The 20629-nt window shown below is 39.5% G+C and overlaps 1 protein-coding gene across 2 annotated transcripts; it reads right to left on the bottom strand.

Moving 5' to 3' along the window:
* Window positions 1-294: 294 nt before the first annotated feature.
* On the bottom strand, window positions 295-19031 carry phkg1 (phosphorylase kinase, gamma 1 (muscle)). Of its 2 annotated transcripts, none has more exons than NM_001005722.1 (10): window positions 18941-19031; window positions 12373-12533; window positions 9024-9199; window positions 8401-8455; window positions 6827-6892; window positions 6125-6288; window positions 4040-4130; window positions 3480-3633; window positions 1392-1517; window positions 295-994 (listed from the first exon to the last, which is right to left on the bottom strand). In NM_001005722.1, the coding sequence occupies exons 2-10, from the start codon at window positions 12453-12455 to the stop codon at window positions 743-745; spliced, it is 1167 nt and encodes a 388-aa protein (NP_001005722.1). In that variant the 5' UTR covers window positions 12456-12533; window positions 18941-19031; the 3' UTR covers window positions 295-742. The 2 variants fall into 2 exon arrangements, with proteins under 2 accessions (NP_001005722.1, XP_031751708.1); XM_031895848.1 differs by lacking the exon at window positions 18941-19031 and adding an exon at window positions 13539-13664.
* Window positions 19032-20629: the final 1598 nt, after the last annotated feature.

Raw genomic sequence — 20629 nt, 5'->3', positions numbered from 1 at the left:
TAATTGCATAAAAACCCAGTGTAATTGCCAAACAGAGCCTTCTGTAGGCTGCCAGTCAACATAGGGGTTATCAAATGGCCAATTATAGCTTTCATTGGCACCTCTAGGAACATTTTTCATGCTTGTGTTGTTTTCCAAAACTTTTTCCATTTGAATGTGACTCACACATATATAAAAGTTTGGGGAACCCTGTTATAGAATGATCTTATTATCTGCCAGTATCAAGTCTTGAATACAAATAAAACTGTTATTCCCCCCCCCCCCCCCCCCCACCCGTGACAAAACTGAACCAGGTTGACTGGTTACATGGTAATTTATTTTCCACATTTTACATATTAAATGAGCGGCATACATAAACAATATGTAACAAGAAACATTTTACATAAAAATCAGACATTAAATTCAGTGGAAATTTTTTAAATTGTATTTACTGGTTAGTTATAAATATTATAAACTAGATGTTAACATAGAAGCAAAATTTTTCCAAGTTACAGATTGTATTTAAAGTGATTCTAGTGCCTGTTAAATATTGACAGTGTTATTTTTCACATAAAATGACCCACCTTCCTTTTTGTTTACTGAAAACTATATTGACCAAAACATTTTTAAGCATTGCACAAGCTACATATATTTCTCCCAATATCTGTATGTTGTGTCATCTTGCATAAATATATTTACATAGACATTTTGTGTTGATAGTAGAAGCCCTGGGTCTGTAGTTGTAGCCATGTTGGAAACATCATTACATAAAATTGGACTCTGCAGCCAGAGACAGAAGAATGGCTTTTGCTGTGTTTTCAAAAAGGGCTGCTCTGTTCTGTTGTTCTCCCTTCTTCACCCAGTGTCCATATATTCTGAATGCACATCCATCAATCAATTTGCGAATGGGCTTAATTGCATATGGGTCCCGTACAATTATCTCCTTGGTAACTGGTTTCACTTTTCTATAGTAGTGATATATTCGAACTGAAGCAAGAACCGTCAGGCAGACCACCTGTAGAGATAAGGTACCATCACTTCTCTATTCACATTGCCAAACAATGGGCATTATTAAACAATATGGGTACAATTTATTATGTCACCGATTAGTAATATATATTTCAGATTTGGTAAATGATGTGTCATGTTGCTGAGCTGTAATGCCCCATATAGCTGAATTATATTCAACTGCTTCAAGCAGGAACCCATGTGAATTATAAACAGTGTCTGTAGAAATCTCTAAAGTACACTATCAGTACAAACGAAGGGCATCAGAGGCTATAAACCTTAAACATTAAAAAAGTGCTGCTTTAAAGGGATTCTAACAATGCATTTTTATTGACCTCCTTTCATATATATTATTATATATTATACATTATATACAATATATATAGCATACTTTTGGTACTTACTTTAAATTTCCTAAATGGGCTAAAATAACGCACTTCTTCTACATCATATTGCTGGAAGAAAGGGTGAATTAGGGCTTCATCTGCTGTAAGGCGTCTCTCTGGGTTAACAACTAGCAGTCGAGCAATCTATGGAGAAATTCATTTATTTCAAGGCTGATGCATTTGAGATTGTGATTCTGAGATTTGTCTGTGTGTAGCTTTTCATGTTGCTTCTAAGTACAATATAAGGTCTGCCAGATCACTTGAAAATTCAGGGGCACATTTAGAAAATCAGCTATCAGGGCTACACTGATTGCATTTTAATTTTAATGCCCTGCAACATGAATTTATCAAACATGCCCAAATTTTCAAGTTATCAGATGCTTTATGTAAGCAACCTTAAACCCTTTTAGTGCTGTGGATCAGAAAATATACAGAACTGGCATTAAAGAACCATATTGCCATAGATTTGGTTTTTTGATTTGTGCCATATATTTTAAGAGGTTGTACTGGGAAAATATTTTACAAAGTCATACAATTTTGGTATTAGGGCTGCAGTAATTGCCCTTCTAGCTGGATTTTCTGAATGTGTCCCTGATTTTTCAAGTGATCTGGTAACCCTATTGATAGGACTATGCAAAAAGGTGGACTTTACCTTTAAGTTAAAGCCGAATGAAAGGTTTACATAAAAGTTCATATTTGCAGACAGACTTCCTCCAAACATATCCCAATCCAAACCAGTTTCCCTCCCAAATCTGCCCCGTTTTCATTAGCTGTTAGAAAAAATAAGAGCAGTACAATGGAGTTCAAGATTGCTTACACCAAGCACTAGGGCTTACTGCACTTGCTCAGTGTTGCCCATCTACTAAAGAGCACATTTAAAGGCACAAGATGCCGCGCTTGAACTTCTTCCTTTCTTTTTTTTTTTTTTTTTTTTTTGACAGGGGCAGATCAGGTGTGTTGGAGGGCTCTCCGCAAATACTAACTTTTATATTAGGATGACCAGATCATTTGAAAATCCAGGGTCTCATCTAATCAATACATGCTGTGGAGCAGCACTGATTGCATTTAAAATAAACTACAATAAGTTCAGGCTGCTGATCTGGTCACCCTATTTTATGTAAGACTTTAGTTTTCCTTTAACACACTTACACTACCAACCAGAGCAGTATATCAGCATAGAGAAAATGTGTACTGTTAATGTGCTACTATAAACATCCAGGACACTAGGCAGACTATCAGGCATGCTGGGAAATTAGTCTGAACTACAAGCCTTTGGCTAACAAGATATCTTTTTTTTCTTGAACTAAAAATGAGTTGAACTTTTTGTTTATTAATCTTAATGGCCATGACAGACGAGACATTTTGTTTCCCATGCTTAATCTCTTCCAGTTTGGGTGACGAAACATGGAATGTTACATTCCAATTGAGATAAATGTAAATCTCCAGTGGTAAAACATATGCATCACATAGTGGCTCCAAGTTACATCACAATTTACGGCTACTATGCAATACATACAGTATATTTTACCACCGATTACTTAAATTAATCCCAGGAGATTAAGCATTGACAACAAAATGTTTAATCTGCCATTACTCTGAATGGTGCAAAACCATCAGTTTGGGTCAGGATTTTCTCTATAATAGCTTACAAAGAGCAATCTTGGGGAATTTTAGCAGTGAAACAATACCTGAAAATCACCTTGTGTGCCATTGAAAGTGTCCAAATTAAAGAATAGTTCATCTTGAAATTAACTTTTTGTATGATACAGTATGATATAATTTTCATTTTACTAATGTTTTCAGTTGCAGGCTGGTAACAGGCAAAATAGAAATGCTCCTTATTCAAAAACCACACAAGATACGTAATGAAAATGAACTGAAAAAGAAATATGGTTAAGAACAGCATCGGCCTTTGGGTGCCCTGTGTAAGTGCAGTGAGCGACACCTAAAATTGTAATTGGGTACATTTTCAGGCTCTAGAACTCTAAAATAAATCATATTTACTGTTATTTGTGTGGTACAATATTTACAGGTTGCCCACTCCAAAGGATGGCCCTAATAGAGAAAGTTTTATGCAGCTATTATAAACCAGCAAACTGCTAGTACCAGATCTTTCACGGTGTCAGATCGATCATCCCACTCTGGTGATCCAAAATGGTACTCTCCACTCATAATCATGCGTAACATTAGCATCTGCTTTCTGTGCCAAAATGGTGGAGATCCAGCCAGTAGAGTGTACATAATAACTCCACAGCTCCACCTGCAAAGAGAAATCGAGAGCCCTGACTATAAATACTGTAGGTGTCTTGGAACAGTACACAGTATTTATGCATTAAACCACAAAATGTATTTGTCGTTATCCATTTAAAAATAATCTTTCTAACACATATTAGCAGTTTCAATACTACTACTACTACTGACATGTACAGGAGCACAAAACTATGTGCTAAATATACTGGTGCTGGTGTAATATTTACGTGCATCAAAAAACATTTTCAAGCTTAGACAAAAGGCATCATTTACAGACTGGAATACAATGATGCATAATGTGTAAAATCAGCCTCTAAAACACACCATGTGTGCAATTTAGCCAATGGTAAGGAATCCAGTCCCATGATATTTTATGGTTTTTACTGTAGGCATCTACTAAATAACTGAAGACTTACATATCAACCTGTTTACCATATCCTGAATGGTTTTCATCCATGGAGCAATGTAGGATTTCTGGAGCCAGGTATCCTGGTGTGCCACAGATTTCTAAAATTGATAAAAGGTCAAACTACAGTTTAATTTGCCATTTAACTAATGTTTACATACAGGTATAGAATAATTTATTCAGAATGCTTGGGACCGGGGTTTTCTGGCTAAGGGATCTTTCTGTAATTTGGATCGCCATATATTAAGTTTGCTAAAAATCATTTGAACATGAAATAAACCCAATGGGATTGTTTGCCACCAATATAGATTCATGCAGCTTAGTTTGGCTCAAGTACAATGTACTCCTTTATTATTACAGAGAAAAAGGAATTTTTGAAAAATATTTAAATTATTTGCTATAAATGTACTCTATGGGTGATGGCTTTTTTGGAGCTTTTTTTGGATAAGAGATCCAATATCTGTATATGCATTGATAATTTCCAGGTCATAATCTACCTGAAATGTTGCATATGTCAATAGTATGCCTTTATCTTCTTATTTTTCTCCAGGCTGTATAGCAATAATAGCTAAGCATTGAAATACACCTTTTATGGGTGCCTATTACATGAATAGTTATTGCATAAAACAAAATGCTAGAGACTTTGCCTGTTTTGCCTCCAAAAAGTATTAATTATATCTTATTTGGGATCAAGTTCAAGGTACTGTTTTAGTATTACAGCGAAAAAAGAAATATATATTTTTTACATTTTAATTATATGATTAAAATGGAGTTTATAAGAGATGACCTTCAATAATTGGAGACTTTCTGGATAATGAGTTTCCGGATAACAGATCCCATATCTGTATATTACTATGTGGTGTCAGTAATCTTGCCTGGTTAATGTCAGTCCTGTCCAATATAAAAAAGACTAGCTTTTATAAAGGTCAACATAAAAAAAGGTGTTGAAACATGGATTCAAGAAAAATATGCCTCTATTCTAATATTAGCATATAACGAATACTAATAATTTTAAGAACTAATTAATAACTAATAATATGAATAATACCTAATAGTCTAGAAAAATATTATCCTGCAATTATAAGAAGGTATGCAGTGAAATATTAAAAGCTTACTAACTCGGAATAAAAAATGTGTAATTTTTTTATTTTTGTTTTTTGATTCGTTCAAAATGATGAGTAGAATGTGATTTTGAAAATTCACCAATGAGAGTTCTACTGTTAAAAAACTTTATTATAAATGTAGAAGAACTGACAATTGAGAATGCTGATTCCCAGCACTATGGAAGTTATCTTGCTGTTATCTAACATATAGAGATCATTTTGTCATCTTTTCCCTTCATTATATGATACTGGAATCAGACATGGGGATAAAGCAGGGGTGGGCAAAGTTTTTGGCTCGGGGGCCACATTGACTCACAGGCGGGCCAGGCCGGGCCAACGTCCTCCCACCAGCATCCTCCATCTCCCCGACCTGCGGCTCCCTCCATCGTTCGGCTGCGTCTGTTTCCCCGCTGCATCCTTTTTTATGGTTGCACCCCCTGCGTATACAGCACGCACGAAGCGCAACCAATCAGGGCCCAGAAATTATTTAAAGGGACCCGGAGTCGGCGGGCCGGATTAAAAAGGCCAACGGGCCGGATGTGGCCCGTGGGCCGTAGTTTGCCCACCCCTGGGATAAAGGGACAGACTTGTTCAGTGATAGGAAACTTTGCTTAATACTTCCAACTCCAATTGCAGGAACAAAGAACAGGGAGCCAGATTTATACAGATCAGCTGGGATTCTCATTGGAGGATTTTTCACATTTTAAAGCAGTCACTGACTGTGGAGAGTTGGAGAATGTTGCATATAGCTTAAAGAATATGTTTACATAGCTTAAAGAATATGTTTGGGTTTTTAGTTCACTTGGGGCCCTTTTATTTTGCTTCATGTTTGTGTTGTAGAAGATCTAATGAAACTGTCTAGTAAAAATAAGCATTCATGCCAAAAATCCGTGAGAGAGGAATAATTTTTAAATGCTGCTAAACTGCACATGGTATTATGGACCTACTATAGCTTAGCACAATAAAATGAGATTGAATTAACACTAATTTACCTTTTAGCTTTTCCCCCTCTTGGATCTGACAAGAGAAACCAAAGTCAGTCAGCTTAATGTTCATGTCATCGTCCAGCAGAATGTTTTCTGGTTTCAAGTCCCTGTGGACAATGTTGTAGGCATGCAGTTTGGAGACAACTTCCAGCAGTGACCTCATGATCTTCCTAGCAAACAAAGCAGACAGTAATGGCCTTGCTCATTAAACTTTTATATCATAACAGTGAAGCACCTACACACAAAACAAATGTATATCCTTTTTATATGGAAGTTGCTCAGCGTAAATGTGATTGATGTTATCCCCCCGCCAACAAATGGCTGATGCACATGCACATGATTCTTAATGCTTCAAGTATGCTTTGGGAAAGTCATCCAAAACAAGGATTCTTGCAAGGTTGTGTGGGTTGGGGAATCTCAGTGCTTGCAATATGTAGCTAGAATCATTTAAATGTATTAGACTACCTGAGTGCTGGTGGAGAGTAAATGAAAGCATCAACCCATTCTGCTCTGTTAAGATCCTCCTAAGGCAAATGCATAGCTAAAAGAACTCAGGTTGATAATGAAATATAGACCTATGGATCATATTGTCATATAAACCTTTTGGCATTCTACTGCAATAACATCTTCAGGGCTGAGTTGCCCAAAACTGCAACCTAACCTGATCCAGGGTGATTTTATAAAAAGAGTGTATTTTTACATTCATACCTTGTTTCCTTCTCACTCAGTGTGACCTTCTCTGTAAGGTAATCAAACAGTTCTCCTCTCCTCATCCTAAATAGAATAAAAAAAAACAGAGCAGACTGGAAATTGTCCCGCAATAAACATTACATGGACCTGTTTGTTAAACAGTCAGTAATAAAATATTTTACATTGTATTAAATGCTTACAATTGACAAATAAGCACTGATTTTAAGAAAAAAGATGATTTCTGACTTTAAATCCTAGCAAATCAATGTATTAACTGCTTTTATTGTTTTCATGAAAGAGGATTGCTTTCTGCAGTGTTATGGCCAACTGTAATGTAAAGTTGCAGTCATGATCCTCAGAATTAATAATTATAAAAAATGTTATTTTTTTAACCTTTTCTGATTACTGTGTGGGATAAAAAATGGCTTTCCTCTTGCAGTGTAGGGATCTAAGACTGATTACAACCTAAAGAGGATACACTATAGGGTACATGAAATTGCGATTTGCTAAGCAGATATTCTGATTTATTGAACAGTCTCCTAAAATGTCAGGATCAAAATGTTCCCCAGAGCTGTTATAAAACCACCTAGAAGCAGCCTGAGCAGAATATAAAAATAAAATCTCTTTAGCTGGCCACAGAAAAGGTTACAGGGAACCTGAGCTTGTCAGAGCTGTTCAGCCAATCTGTATGAGCAGCTGCTACACAAACAACTGAACAGTCACTTCAGTGTGGTAGGCACTATATACACAACAATACGTCCAAGTCTACAGTGGAAATAAAGCACAAGAGATTGGCACTGAGCGTCTCCACTGAGCCCATTCATAAAACCCTGGTCCAAAGCGTCTCCCTTCATCTGCATATTTGTAAAGATATTAAATTTAATATATTCCTGGAGGGAGCTGTGTTGTGCCAAACGTCAAATTGCGTGACCCACAATGACAGTCAAATGACAGGTGTCTTGCACAAGTTAAGCTTTGAAACCAGTTTGTTGTTGTAAACCTATACATGTGTTAAGAGATTCCTAAATAAAGGATCACTGCTAAACTGCCCCTTGTATAGTAGTGTATTTATAAAACTTTGCTATGGATAGCAGGCAGCTTACCATCACTTATGCAATATTATTCTAGCTAGCCAGCTTGATGTCCATGTCTTGGGTCCTTGTTATTTAAATATGGGAACTCTTAGTAAAATAAAGCTTAGTTTACTTGGTTTAGGGTACAGTAGATAACAAACATGATGCAGGGGTACACAGCTACTAAATGCCTTTAAACAACTGCTTACTGGTCTGCAGAAACAGTAGCTGTTTAGATTGCTGTGCCAAGATGTGTCCCATTAGATATCAAATCAAATGAAAACAACATATCTGTGTATTTAACAATGTTTAAATTCTTGTTACTGGACATACAAGGAGCACTATTATTGTACTGCATCAATCAAAGAGTGTATTTTTTTATATTTTTTTTCTTTGCTTTAAAAATATACAATCTGTGTATATGTAGTATGTGTTTAAGACTCCTATAACTGAGAGAAAATTTAGATCTACCGTAGGTGAATAGCTAAGCACTTGTAGAATCAATATGAATGTACTTACAAGTCAAACACAAGAAAGAAGAAAGTGTGGGATTCATAGCTGTCCTTTAGCTGGACTGTTAAAAAAGGAGAGGAGCACATTTAGATAATACTGGAATAATACTAAACAGGTATGCAATAAGATAGTCAAAGGCTTCATTTATTATGGCATTAAGCCTATAAAATACTGTAATATTGTTCTGTGTCCTGGAATCAAAAATCAGGAGGCACAGCCTAGCCCTGTCCTTACTACCTTACGCCTCTAAATAATGCAAAAGGTAGCAGGCAAGTGGGGGGGGAGACACCTATGGGATTCACCATGCCCATCCCTTACTAATACAGCACTGACTTAGTACTGTGAACGAAGCTGCAGTTCTCTGGAGGCCTGTGGCTGTTTGCACAATGCACCACGCAATGCACAAAGTGCAAAAAAGGCACCCTTTCCTCAGTTTCCTCAGTCTGGTAACACAAAAAATAAGTAGCAGCAATAAGCTTTTTGTATATGGTATAATGCATACCTCCCTCATATAAATTTGGACATCTGGTGCAAAGGAATTATCGGCCTGGTCATTTCAATCTGGGTCTTTGAAGCTGCACCTAGCAAAGCGTAAAGGCTATTGATGGAATGATCTCATGAGCACTTACTGACATTAGGGAACCCTGATACTTTTTTTAGGATGTCGATCTCCTTGACTGTTGAGTCCCGCAGTTCTGCAATCTGCTCTGAGGATAAGTGATCTCCAGTGATGTCTATGATTTTCACTGCAAAGTCTTCTCTGGAGGGCTTGAAAATGCAGCGCCGCACAACACTACTCACTCCTCTAAAGAAATAGAAAACATTGAAAACATAACAAACAAACGTGTCCATCCTGCCATTGATGAATGGTGCAGAACTGTGTCTACTGATGCTGGAAAGCCCTGGAGCTGTCGCCATGTCCAGGGTGGCAGTAGTTCCAGAATTCCCACAGGAGGTCACATCAATATACTCACCATTTTTAACATGCACAGGGAAGTGAGATAACCCCCACCATGAAAATTCTAGAAGCAAGTTGCACCAAATTTATATCAAAATGCATTGCATCAGGCACAATTGCAGAGGACGCAACTCACAGCATGGTCACTATTACGCAAGAATTATGGGAAAAACACTGCATTATGGCTAAAAAACATGGCAAATCGCACCTGAAATTATAGATCTGATGTCCTTCAAAACAGGCCCAAACCAGAACTAAAAACAATCAATGCACGAGAGGCACCCCTATAGAATAGATAGCATTGGCAGATCTACCAGGGCTGGAGGGAATGCATATGCACCCAGCCTGCACCCTTATCAGGCCACACCGGAGCCTCAAGCATGCGTTACTCCGGTGTAAAATTCTCATCCTGCATCCTGCATCCTCATCCTGCGTCAACACAATTCAGTTTCTGTGTCCATGGTAAATGCAGTGCTCATTATCCATTTGGTAGAGTGATCTTAGGCCAGGGTCACATGAAGCAGATATGCTGTCATGTACTCCTTGCTGTAGCTCTGTTGGCCTGTGTGGATCTATACAGAGTGGATATTGGCGTGGAATCTGTTCAGTAAAGCTCCACACAGGCCACTACTGTGCCTGTCAATTGAGCTACATAAGGATGGCATGGCAGCAGATTGTTTTTTCTCCACCTGCACTCAAAATGCATGCAGAGGAAAGTGGATGAGCTTCATTTTTTTCAATAAATACATGACTGAATGCAATCATTTTTGTTTCATTTGTTTAACTAGGTTTTCTTCATCTATTTTAGGACTTGTTTGAAAATCAGATGATGTTTAAGGTCACTTTCGAGAACCTCTGTATTTCTAGTTAATATTTACTGACAGCATTTTATTTAAAAAAAAGAAACAATGGGCCCGATTCACTAAAGTCCGAAATAAGGAGTGCTATTTATAGCATGCGTTAAAAATCTTATCACTTCTTATTTTTCGCTCGATTCACTAAAAGGACACTTGTCATAATTAAGAAGCGATGTTCTTGGCGTTATTTATCTTGCGACGACATATTTTCAAGCAATATATTACGCAGCGCACAACATATGACGCAGCACGCAATATTTTACGCAGAGCGCAAAATTTTCAGAACAGTAGTCTTCAGAAAGTAATGGTTATGTGGGTAATATATTGCGCTCTGCGTAAAATATTGCGCTCTGTGTAAAATATCGCACGCTGCGTAATATGTTGTGCGCTGCGTAATATATTGCTTGGAAATATGTCGTCGCAAGATAAATAACGCCAAGAACATCGCTTCTTAATTATGGCAAGTGTCCTTTTAGTGAATCGAGTGAAAAATAAGAAGTGATAAGATTTTTAACGCATGCTATAAATAGCACTCCTTATTTCGGACTTTAGTGAATCGGGCCCAATGTGTGTAACCAAATATATACCTATGCCCCTAGTAAATGTTTGCAACATAGAATTTGTCCTTTGTGAGCATCTATGACCTTCAGATGACACTTTATATATTACTAGAGAACAGGTGGTTCCAAAAACAAGCATCCCTTCCAGTAAATGTGCACTGAGAAAAGAGTAGAATATTACAAATTGCACCTGCTGCAGTAGCCAGGGAATGGGACTGGTCTTTGCTGAAGTGTCAAATATATTTGATCAATTTTAAGATGGGAAAGATGAACGTAACATGATCATACACCTATACCCAGAGAAATTTGGCTAAACTATAAAAAATGCTATGTTGTTGCCACATGGGTTAATCAACATAAAGAAAAATCTTCAGCGCACCACTTACATACATACTCTCAGAGGGTGCTTGACTTCTACAGCCGCTCCCAAGCAGGCCCGGATTTGTGGAAAGGCCACGGGGAAAGGCCTAGGGCGGCACAAGTTTAGGGGCGGCATGCCGCCCCGCCGCAACAGAATTTTTAAATTTGGCTCCCATACGGAGCAGTTGGGACCTCTCCCCACTGCTCTGTATGGGAGTTTAAATGTGCGATTGCGCATGGATCGGGCATGCGCACTCGGGGGGAGAGGGCGCCGCGCGATTGCGCATGCGCACTCGTGGGGGGGCGGGGCGGGGGCGGCCTTGGGGCGCCGAGAAGTTAAATGCGGCCCTGCTCCCAAGCCTTTTTCCATGTATCTTTGCAAAGGGGAAGAAGCACACCAATATGCCGGCAATTCCTTTAACTCATTTATTTGCAGAAACAAACGGCACAAGCTTTCGGGGGGGAGCCCCTTCTTCAGGTTGCACCTTTGCAAAGCCACATTGGTTAAGCCAATATACATGGCCTGGAACACATATTTGTACTTAGACAGAGAACTGGCTGAGGGATATATTACAAAGAGTGGTAGTAAATGGAACATTTTCTAATTGGACAAGTGTTGTTATTGGAGTGCCACAGTACTTGGTCCTTTGATTTTTAATTTGTTAAAGGGGACCTGTCACCCATATACAAAAAGCTGAATAATAAAAGTCCATACCTGTTATTAACTAATTTTTAGAATCTCAGCCATCAATCATACTGTATATTGCCCGCCCTGCCTCTATGCCTTCAAATTTCAAAACAATAATTAAATAATTTATATAGCATAAGTAAAGTGTATTTTGCTTTACTAACATGATAAAATAGGATTTGTGATGATTTGGTAGGTTGACAGGTCCCATTTAATTATCTTTTGTTTTTTGGGTTTTTTTTGCTGATGATACTAAATTGTGCAAATCTAAAAGTTCCATGCAGGATGCTGCCAATTCACAAAGGGATTTCAGAAAGTTGGAGAATTGGGCAACAAACTGGCAAAAGAGGCTCAATGTTGAGAAATGCAAGCTATGCTAGTTTTACACTGATTGGTGGTATGTTAGGGGCCTCCTTAATTGAGAAGAGTTTGGAGATTTTTGTGGATAACAAACTGTGTACCTCTAGCTAGGTAGAGTAATTCAGTGGCTACTAATGCAAATAAAGTTTATCTTTTACCAATATATTTCTCCTTTAATAACAACATTTACCTTACCTTCCCAAGATCTCTTTTGGCTCATACTTCTCATAGAATTCCTGTGACGTCTGCCAGTCTGGTAATTCTTCATCTTTTGTCATTTTCACTCTCTTGTTATTGATGCTGTATTAGTTTTGTGAACATTTGCAATACTGAACAGAAGCAGAATTTCATAGGACCTAGAATTCAAACATTCCTGCTTTAGGGAACACATTATTTTGAACCTTGTGCAGCCAGACACAGTTCTAAGAATATCTAGGAGAGTAAATATGTTCATGACATGTCTCACCTAATTGACTGTCAAGCAGGAGTATTTAGGAGAGCATAATAAGCATTCTTCCCAAGTTTTACCTTACCAGGTCTCTCGGCTGTATCCACCCAGCCACTGTTCCTGGCTCTCTAGTAAAACCATTTCCACAGTTACACTGCTAGCATTTGGTAATAATGATCAAATGTAATGCCATTGGAGTGCCTCTGTGTCATGCCTCCATTCTGTACCTATGCCCTGAATACCAACAGAGCAGTGTATATTGGCAGTTTATTCTTTATAAATGGTCCACCCCTGCAAAGGCATGGGCTTTGAAATAACTGCTGGGAAATCTATTGGCTATGGAAATAAATACATAAACTGTCCCCAATGAGAATGATCCAAATGTACAAAATTGTAAGGGTTAAGAAATAGGGAATGGAAGAGGTAAACAACAGTATAGGAACAAAACCAGGGCAGAACCAGGAAAGGCCAAAGCTAGGTGAAGCTCAGAGACAAGCCTTTGTGCTCATGCAATAATGTTCAAGCCAAGAAATGATGAGGAGAAACATTTAAATTGGCTGTCCCTAAATAGATAATAAGGCTGCTAGGATAGAAAGACAGGGGAAAGACAGGCAAACAGACTAAATTCACCAGAATTCCTCTGGCTGCCCATCTGGACCAGCGGTTAGGGAAAGGGGGCTAATAAGCAGGAGATTCCTGGTCTAACTTCCAGCAAAGCCTAAGACATACCTGAAGAGATATGGCACAGGGCAGAATGTTAATTTTGAATTGTTAAGCAACAACTTTACATCTTTAAAACCCATTAAAAAAATGGGTCTGATATAAATCTTTAAAAAAATAGCTGACATTTCTGGCACAGGCACAAACCAAACCCATCGTTAAATCAATATCTGTTCCACCTATTGTACATTACCTTTTTATCCCAGAATATTCTCTGTGCTTCAACCAGCCAAAAATAAATAGTCTCTTCATAAGCAATGTTTCATATTATTTGTATTAACCTCTACTTTTTCCTCTTGCAGAAGCTGCCTATGCTGTATCTTTTTGCTGCTTGGGTTTAACTGTTACATAACCTGCTTCCTTGTAGGATGTTGCATCATTCATTTCCCTAACCAGCATCTAGATTACATTCAAAAAGTGAATATTTTGCAGATACTCAACTGCACTGAAATCACATAAGCTTTTTAAATAAAAATTAAGTTCATCCTGGGTACAACTACAGGTATTCTGTTATCCAAACTGTGGAGTTTTGTAGATAAGATACCTTCCTACCATAAGTAAATTAAAAAATAATTTAAACATTAAATAAACCCAATATTATTGCTTTACCTTCAATAGGGATTAATTATATCTTTGGATCAAGTACAAGGTACTGTTATAACAAAGAAAAAGAAAATAATTTCTAAAAACATGAATTATTTAATCAAAATGGAGTCTATGGGAGACAGGAATTCCGTATTTCAGATCTTTCTGGAAAACTGGTTTCCGGATAATGGATCCTATACTTGTACTACTAAATCCCATAGATGGGCCAGGTTACCGGTTGCGCCGAGTGCGCATGTGCAAACCTTCCAACTCCCATACGGAGCAGTGGGGAGAGGTCCCGACTGCTCCGTATAGGAGCCAAATTTAGGCGCATGCCGCCCCTAAACTTCTGCCGCCCTAGGCCCAGGCCTTTCCACAAATCCGGGCCTGCGCGTCCCGCTGTCCCGGATAGTTCCATGAATGTCCCGCATTTCCGTAATGCGGGACACTCATGTAACTATCCCGACAGCGGGACGCGCTGGCTGTAGTCAGTCGTTCCCCAGTGGCTCCTCTCTATATGCGGCTCCTTGTTCTGTGGAGCCAGGTCCTTTTATAAGGTTGCGCCCGTGCGTATTGACGTCACACGCACGCACGAGCGCAACCTTATAAAAGGGCCTGGCTCTGCCAAACAAGGAGCCGCATATAGAGAGGGGACGCTGAAGAAGAAGCTGCAGCATGCATGGAGGCACTGTATGGGGGGCACCTGTGTATGGGGGGCTAATGTGTATGGGGGACACTGTGGGGGGGGGCTACTCTGTATGGGGGGCTACTCTGTATGGGGGGGCACCTGTGTATGGGGGGGCACCTGTGTATGGGGGCTAATGTGTATGGGGGGGCTAATGTGTATGGGGGACACTGTGTGGGGGGGGCTACTGTGTATGGGGGGGGCTACTCTGTATGGGGGGGGCTACTGTGTATGGGGGGGCTACTGTGTATGGGGGGGGCTAATGTGTATGGGGGACACTGTGTGGGGGGGGCTACTGTGTATGGGGGGGCTACTGTGTATGGGGGACACTGTGGGGGGGCTACTCTGTATGGGGGGGCATCTGTGTATGGGGGGGGCTACTGTGTATGGGGGGGCACCTGTGTATGGGGGCACTGTGTATGGGGGGGGCAAAACTGGTACATAGTTATAACTCACTTATAACTGACTGCCTTCTCTCTATATTTGTATTTTATATGTAGGAGCTGCTATATTGTTTTCCTTAGGTAGTACAGCATGAGGGTATAACACATTTGCATCTGATCCCGCCATTTCATCTATATAAAAGGAGTATTTTTTTTTAAAGTGGGGAGTGGCAATTGGGGCGTGGCCACATTTTTCATATGTTGGGAGGTATGTTACAGGGCTGCCTTGCAGCCAGCAGTGCAATGCTCTGTGCCTTGGACCAAATTTCTAACCAGCTCAAGGTTCAGAATGCAGCAATGCTTAGGGCACAAGTTCTATCTAAATGAACACTAAATGGTCTGAGACTGCAGTCCCGAAGCCACCCCTCTCTCATGCTCTGCGCTTACAACTTTAGCACTGCAGCGGGTCCAGAGAGGGCCTCATTGCAGGAAGCACTCTCTGCACTAGCAAGGCTGAATTTTTGTTTTAAACAATGAAAATTCAACTCTTAGGGGCTGATTTACTAACCCACGAATCCGACCCGAATTGGAAAAGTTCCGACTTGAAAACGAACATTTTGCGACTTTTTCGTATGTTTTGCGATTTTTTCGGATTCTGTACGAATTTTTCGGATCCAATACGATTTTTGCGTAAAAACGCGAGTTTTTCGTATCCATTACGAAAGTTGCGTAAAAAGTTGCGCATTTTGCGTAGCGTTAAAACTTAACGCTACGAAAAATGCGCAACTTTTCGCATAAGTTTTAACGCTACGCAAAATGCGCAACTTTTTACGCAACTTTCGTAATGGATAGGAAAACTCGCGTTTTTACGCAAAAATCGTATTGGATCCGAAAAATTCGTAAAGAATCCGAAAAAATCGCAAAACATACAAAAAAATCGCAAAGTACCGATCATTACGAAAAAAACGCAATCGGACTCCATTCGACCCGTTCGTGGGTAAGTAAATCAGCCCCTTAAAGTTACCAGAGGTGGATTTTTGCCGCCCCTTGTAACTGGCTCTTACCTTGCCTTATAGCAGTAGAGGCCCGGGTACAATTTTCCACCACATAGTGCCATTGTACTTGCATCTGGGGCTATTGTGAATTGTATGCCAAGTGTTGGCTAAGGAGATTAAACACAGGAAATATTTATTTCTCTAATTATGACATATTTCTCAGCACTTTGCAGAGGTTATACATAATTTACATCGGATCTGCCGCAGTGGAGTTTACAATCTACGGTCCCTATTACATTCACATACACTATGAGCAATTTTATCAGGAGCCTACTTGTATGGATTTGGAGTATGGGAGAAAACCAGAGTACCCTGAGGAAACCCATGCAGACAGAGGAAGCATTTTCATAGCAAAAAAGAGAGCATTTATTTTTAAAGTACAAATGAATACATTTACGATTACAACTATCTCTTTTGCCTGCAGCATCAGATGACAGACTGGTATTGCATTTTTGCAACATACATGGGATGACAACATACATGGGATGGATTTTCCTATTCAAAACTCAGCAGGTGTAATTTTGAATGTAATGTAAAGTCTATATCCTGGAATGTTGTAAAGATTAGGCAGCGTGTATGTTGCACTTATACTTAGGGTTGCCACCAGACTGTCCGGTTTTTACAAGGGTTGCCCGGCTCAAAACTGCTGTTAGGAGAGTCAAGTCTACCAATCTCCGCCAGAAACGTCATAGTCCTGCTCCTAAACAGCATTGTCCAGTTCCACCATAACAAGAAGGGGGAGGCTAATGCTAGACCAATTGCCACCTTTACTGAGCACGTGTACCATGAATTGTATATTTTTTGCTACTTTTTTGGAACTTCACACTTTAGAAAACAAACAGACCTGGTGCTGTACTAGCAACCAGTCAGATATATGTTGTATTTTTGTTAGAAATAGTAAATTATGCTACACAACACTAGTTGCTTCAATAGAGCATGCAGTGTAACATTTACTGAGTTATTTAAAGGATAAGAAAAGTGAAAACCAATATGAAATCATTATGTTCTTCACTGAACAACCGCCCCTTTAGCACTGCTCTGCCATGTTCAGCAGCTACCCAGTAGTCCTTGTTGGCTGTCTGGGACAATGCACATGCAAACTATAGAAAAAAAAAAACATTCAAACTATTCAAAGCACCCCATGTTCCATTAGCCTTGGAACATTTGGGCAAGGGGAAGATTGCATACCACTAAACATTTGTAACCTACCTAGTGACTATACACTGCAGCCTTAGTGGCAAGCGAACAACTAAAGGTCATGTAAATTATGCCAAAGAATTGCATGATTTGTTACTCACATACATCAAGAGTCCCTTTGCACAATTTATAAAGGCATTACAGGCATCCTGTAGAGTCAGCAATCTTGAAGAAATATTAGACACATATGCCACACTGATAACATCCAACCTTTGATGCTGTCACTGCACATAAATCATACTTTTATAACCACCTCAAACCTGCCCAGGACCAGGGTGGAACCAAAAGGACTGCTTGGCTTACCCAAGGCTCCTATTAGGATTTAGGGTAAGAGTTATGGTGGGTGATGCAGGAAGGATGACATAGGATAAAGGATGGAGCATAGAGGAGGCCTGACAGCACATGAAGAAAAGTACAGGGAAGGGGGTTCATTGTGAAGATAACACTCCTGAGTCCTGACAACAACTTACAGAGTGGGAACTGCAAATAAATAATAAACAGCAAAGTGTCCATAACTCAGACCACAAAAGCTGCATAAGTTATGATTGCTAGAGGATGTCCTAGTATATACATAGTAGACCCTAATGTATAGTATTAATGAAATGAATATGGACATTCAATTTTAAGCTCAACTGGGGCAGGGATTGGTATGAATAATAAACAATCTGTGGTAAGTGCTGTTTACATAATGATAATAGCTACAAAAATCACACCTTGTTAGAACATCTGAAACTTTTTGCGCACAGGATGGCAAAAATATTTTGGGATACAGTTGCGGAGCTGCTGTTTATCATTGCAGAATCCAAACCTAAATCCAAAGCTCCCACTTAGGACTAAAAAAAAAGCTAGCAAATCATGTCTTAACAATTGCTAAGTATTTGCTGGCAGCAAACTGGAGGATACCTAATTTCTGAGATTGCAAAATAGTTCTAACATTTAAAAGGAACAGAGCAAATTGACAATTATGGGCAAAAATTACACTGTGCCTAGTAAGCTGGAGGAAAACAGTCTGCAGTGATTAAAAAATCATTCACATCAATCCCTACCCCAGTGAAGCTAACAATGTAAAGACCCTCTCACATTCACACGCATAATGGTTAGATAACCTTGCTGTATGGCAGGAGACCTGAGCAAACTCATGGATTTTATTGAGCTATCACTTTTTGGGTTTTATGAATTGTTTTCAGTTCTAATTACAGGCTGTATTATGGATAATACTATAATCTATGTGAAGGGGACATGCACAAATCTTGTTGAACAGTTACCATGCTCATTCTATTTTCTATTTTCATAAGCCAAAACTTTGCCCAGGCTAGTTACCAAGAATGTTCTGTGCTGAAATGACTACTAGAGAAAAAAAAAAGTTCAAAAACACCTTTTTCACACAAATGCACATTTCAGACAATTAGTATGCCTCCCCACCTTTTCCCTAAATACTGATGTTGATTGGTCTTTTGTGTTGGTTGCCTGCTGTTTCAATTACTTAAATTCTTGTGATCATAAGACTACACAGCTTACAATGAAATCAGCCTTTCAGAAGCTCAGTGATATCAGAATCTTGATATATTCCATGAATAGAAAACCTCAGTCTAAAATGTTTTTGTTCTGTCATAGTTTGCCGTCATAGTTTGAGATCAGAAGATCTTAAACTATTTGTGGTTTCATATTTAGTTGTTCAATAGCCACTTACCTCTAGTGAAAGAGTTGGCTCCCCTGGGCTGAAAGCACTCCACAAAAACAGAGCACCAGTTTCAGGCATGCACTGTCGCTGTCAGATCTGCTTGATGCACTGTGCTTCTGTTCTTCTCTCTGCACACTGCACTCATGAGCATATGTCTTGCCAAAAATACATTGCTATGCAGCCTGGAAAAAGATCACAAATTCCCAGCTACAGTATGTGTATGTGACTGCTTGTCTAGCCTGCTTGTGTCCCTGTTGTGTACCCAGAGAAAGATGTGTACCTCATGTAGTGCTGGTAACTAAATTAAGCACACTCTGTATTTTCTTAATGCCGGAAGCTTGAACTATCTCTGCTGCATTGCAGTAAACTGCAAGGCTTAAAGTCGATCAATCTATTAATGTTTTTTTTTTACTTTTGGGAGATTGCCATCAAGCTAAGCCACGAGATTTGGGGAAGATCTCAGATTCTCAAAGAAAAAGCGATTTTTTTCCAAAAATTATTTCCAAAAATGTATCCTGGCCCTTCAGGATAGAGAACAAAATCTTAGTTATCTTTTCTTTTAGGGCATATTAACTGGTAGCTATAGTTTACTATAAATGTATATTAAAAAGCGATACACAGTATTTTCATGATTTGTATGGCTTTTTTTTTTGCAAATAATATTACCATGCATTTCTCTGGCGCCTTCTGCAGGCCCATATTTGTGCATATTTAGAAGAGTGATAGACTTGTTTGATTTAATTTTTTTAATTTAGGTTTTTATTGCTTCAGTAATGATGGAGATGTCTGGTTACTGTTCACTGTATATATATTCATAAATGAAATTCCCTGTCATACAGAGTTTCCATTTCGGGGACAGGGTCAGATGTGGCCCTGCACCCCCAAATGTGCCCCCACCAGCTGCGTCACCCGCACCCCCCCAACCCCTTGCAGGGGCTCCTGCCACCCGCCCTCCCGTGAACTGCCAGGGGAAGCAGCAAAAGGGATCGTGTCTGGGCCACCAGAGCCCACCTTGTTTTTTCCCAGTGTCCCGGTGGCCCAGTCCAACCCTATTTGGGGACATTGTTAATATGAAAAATGTATTCTTCATTTTGGAAAATTAATTGTAAGTAAATGGTGACTGGGGCATTCAAATTCAGATGTTTCTCCGAGATATTAGTAAAAGGAAATATGCACTGAGTACCGTATTTTCCAGCATATAAGACGACTGGGTGTATAAGACGACCCCCAACTTTTCCAATTAAAATATAGAGTTTGGAATATACTCGCTGTATAAGACGACGCACACCAAAGGCCAGGCGACTGACTGGTTGTTGTATACAACTGCTTTGATTGGTTAGAGTGGTCTGCCTCTCAGATCTCGCACATGATCAATAGTGAGATCTGAGAGGCAGAAGGAACAGTACAGTAATTGGAGGAGGGATAAAGGAGGAGGTAAGAGGCGTGTACAGTGGCTCTATCTTTTTTTTTTTTACAGTGGCTCATTGCCGGATGCCTGCAGCTTGCTCCTCCCTGCTTCATACTCCCCACACAGAGCGGGGACTCGGCCGCGGCACCCCCCAACATATGCACTGGACACAGGGCCGCCATCAGTAATCATGGGGCTCCTCACAACAAAATTTTCTGGGCCCCCTCCTGACCACGCCCTGCCCCCAATGGCCCCTCCCATCAGTACAAAGGACACACAGACATTGGTAG

This window comes from Xenopus tropicalis, chromosome 2 (genome assembly GCF_000004195.4).
Source record: "Xenopus tropicalis strain Nigerian chromosome 2, UCB_Xtro_10.0, whole genome shotgun sequence".
NCBI classification, from domain to species: Eukaryota; Metazoa; Chordata; class Amphibia; order Anura; family Pipidae; genus Xenopus; species Xenopus tropicalis.
Note: the sequence above shows the minus strand (reverse complement) of the source record. Positions and strands in the feature narration are given on the sequence as shown.

Coding starts and splice junctions, on each gene's coding strand:
- phkg1 (NM_001005722.1), bottom strand. CDS start 12,455: ATGACAAAAGATGAAGAATTACCAGACTGGCAGACGTCACAGGAATTC. Junction 8,456..9,023: donor ATCAGGGTTCCCTAATGTCA/GTAAGTGCTCAT, acceptor CTTTTTTAACAG/TCCAGCTAAAGGACAGCTAT. Junction 6,893..8,400: donor TTCTTTCTTGTGTTTGACTT/GTAAGTACATTC, acceptor TATTCTATTTAG/GATGAGGAGAGGAGAACTGT.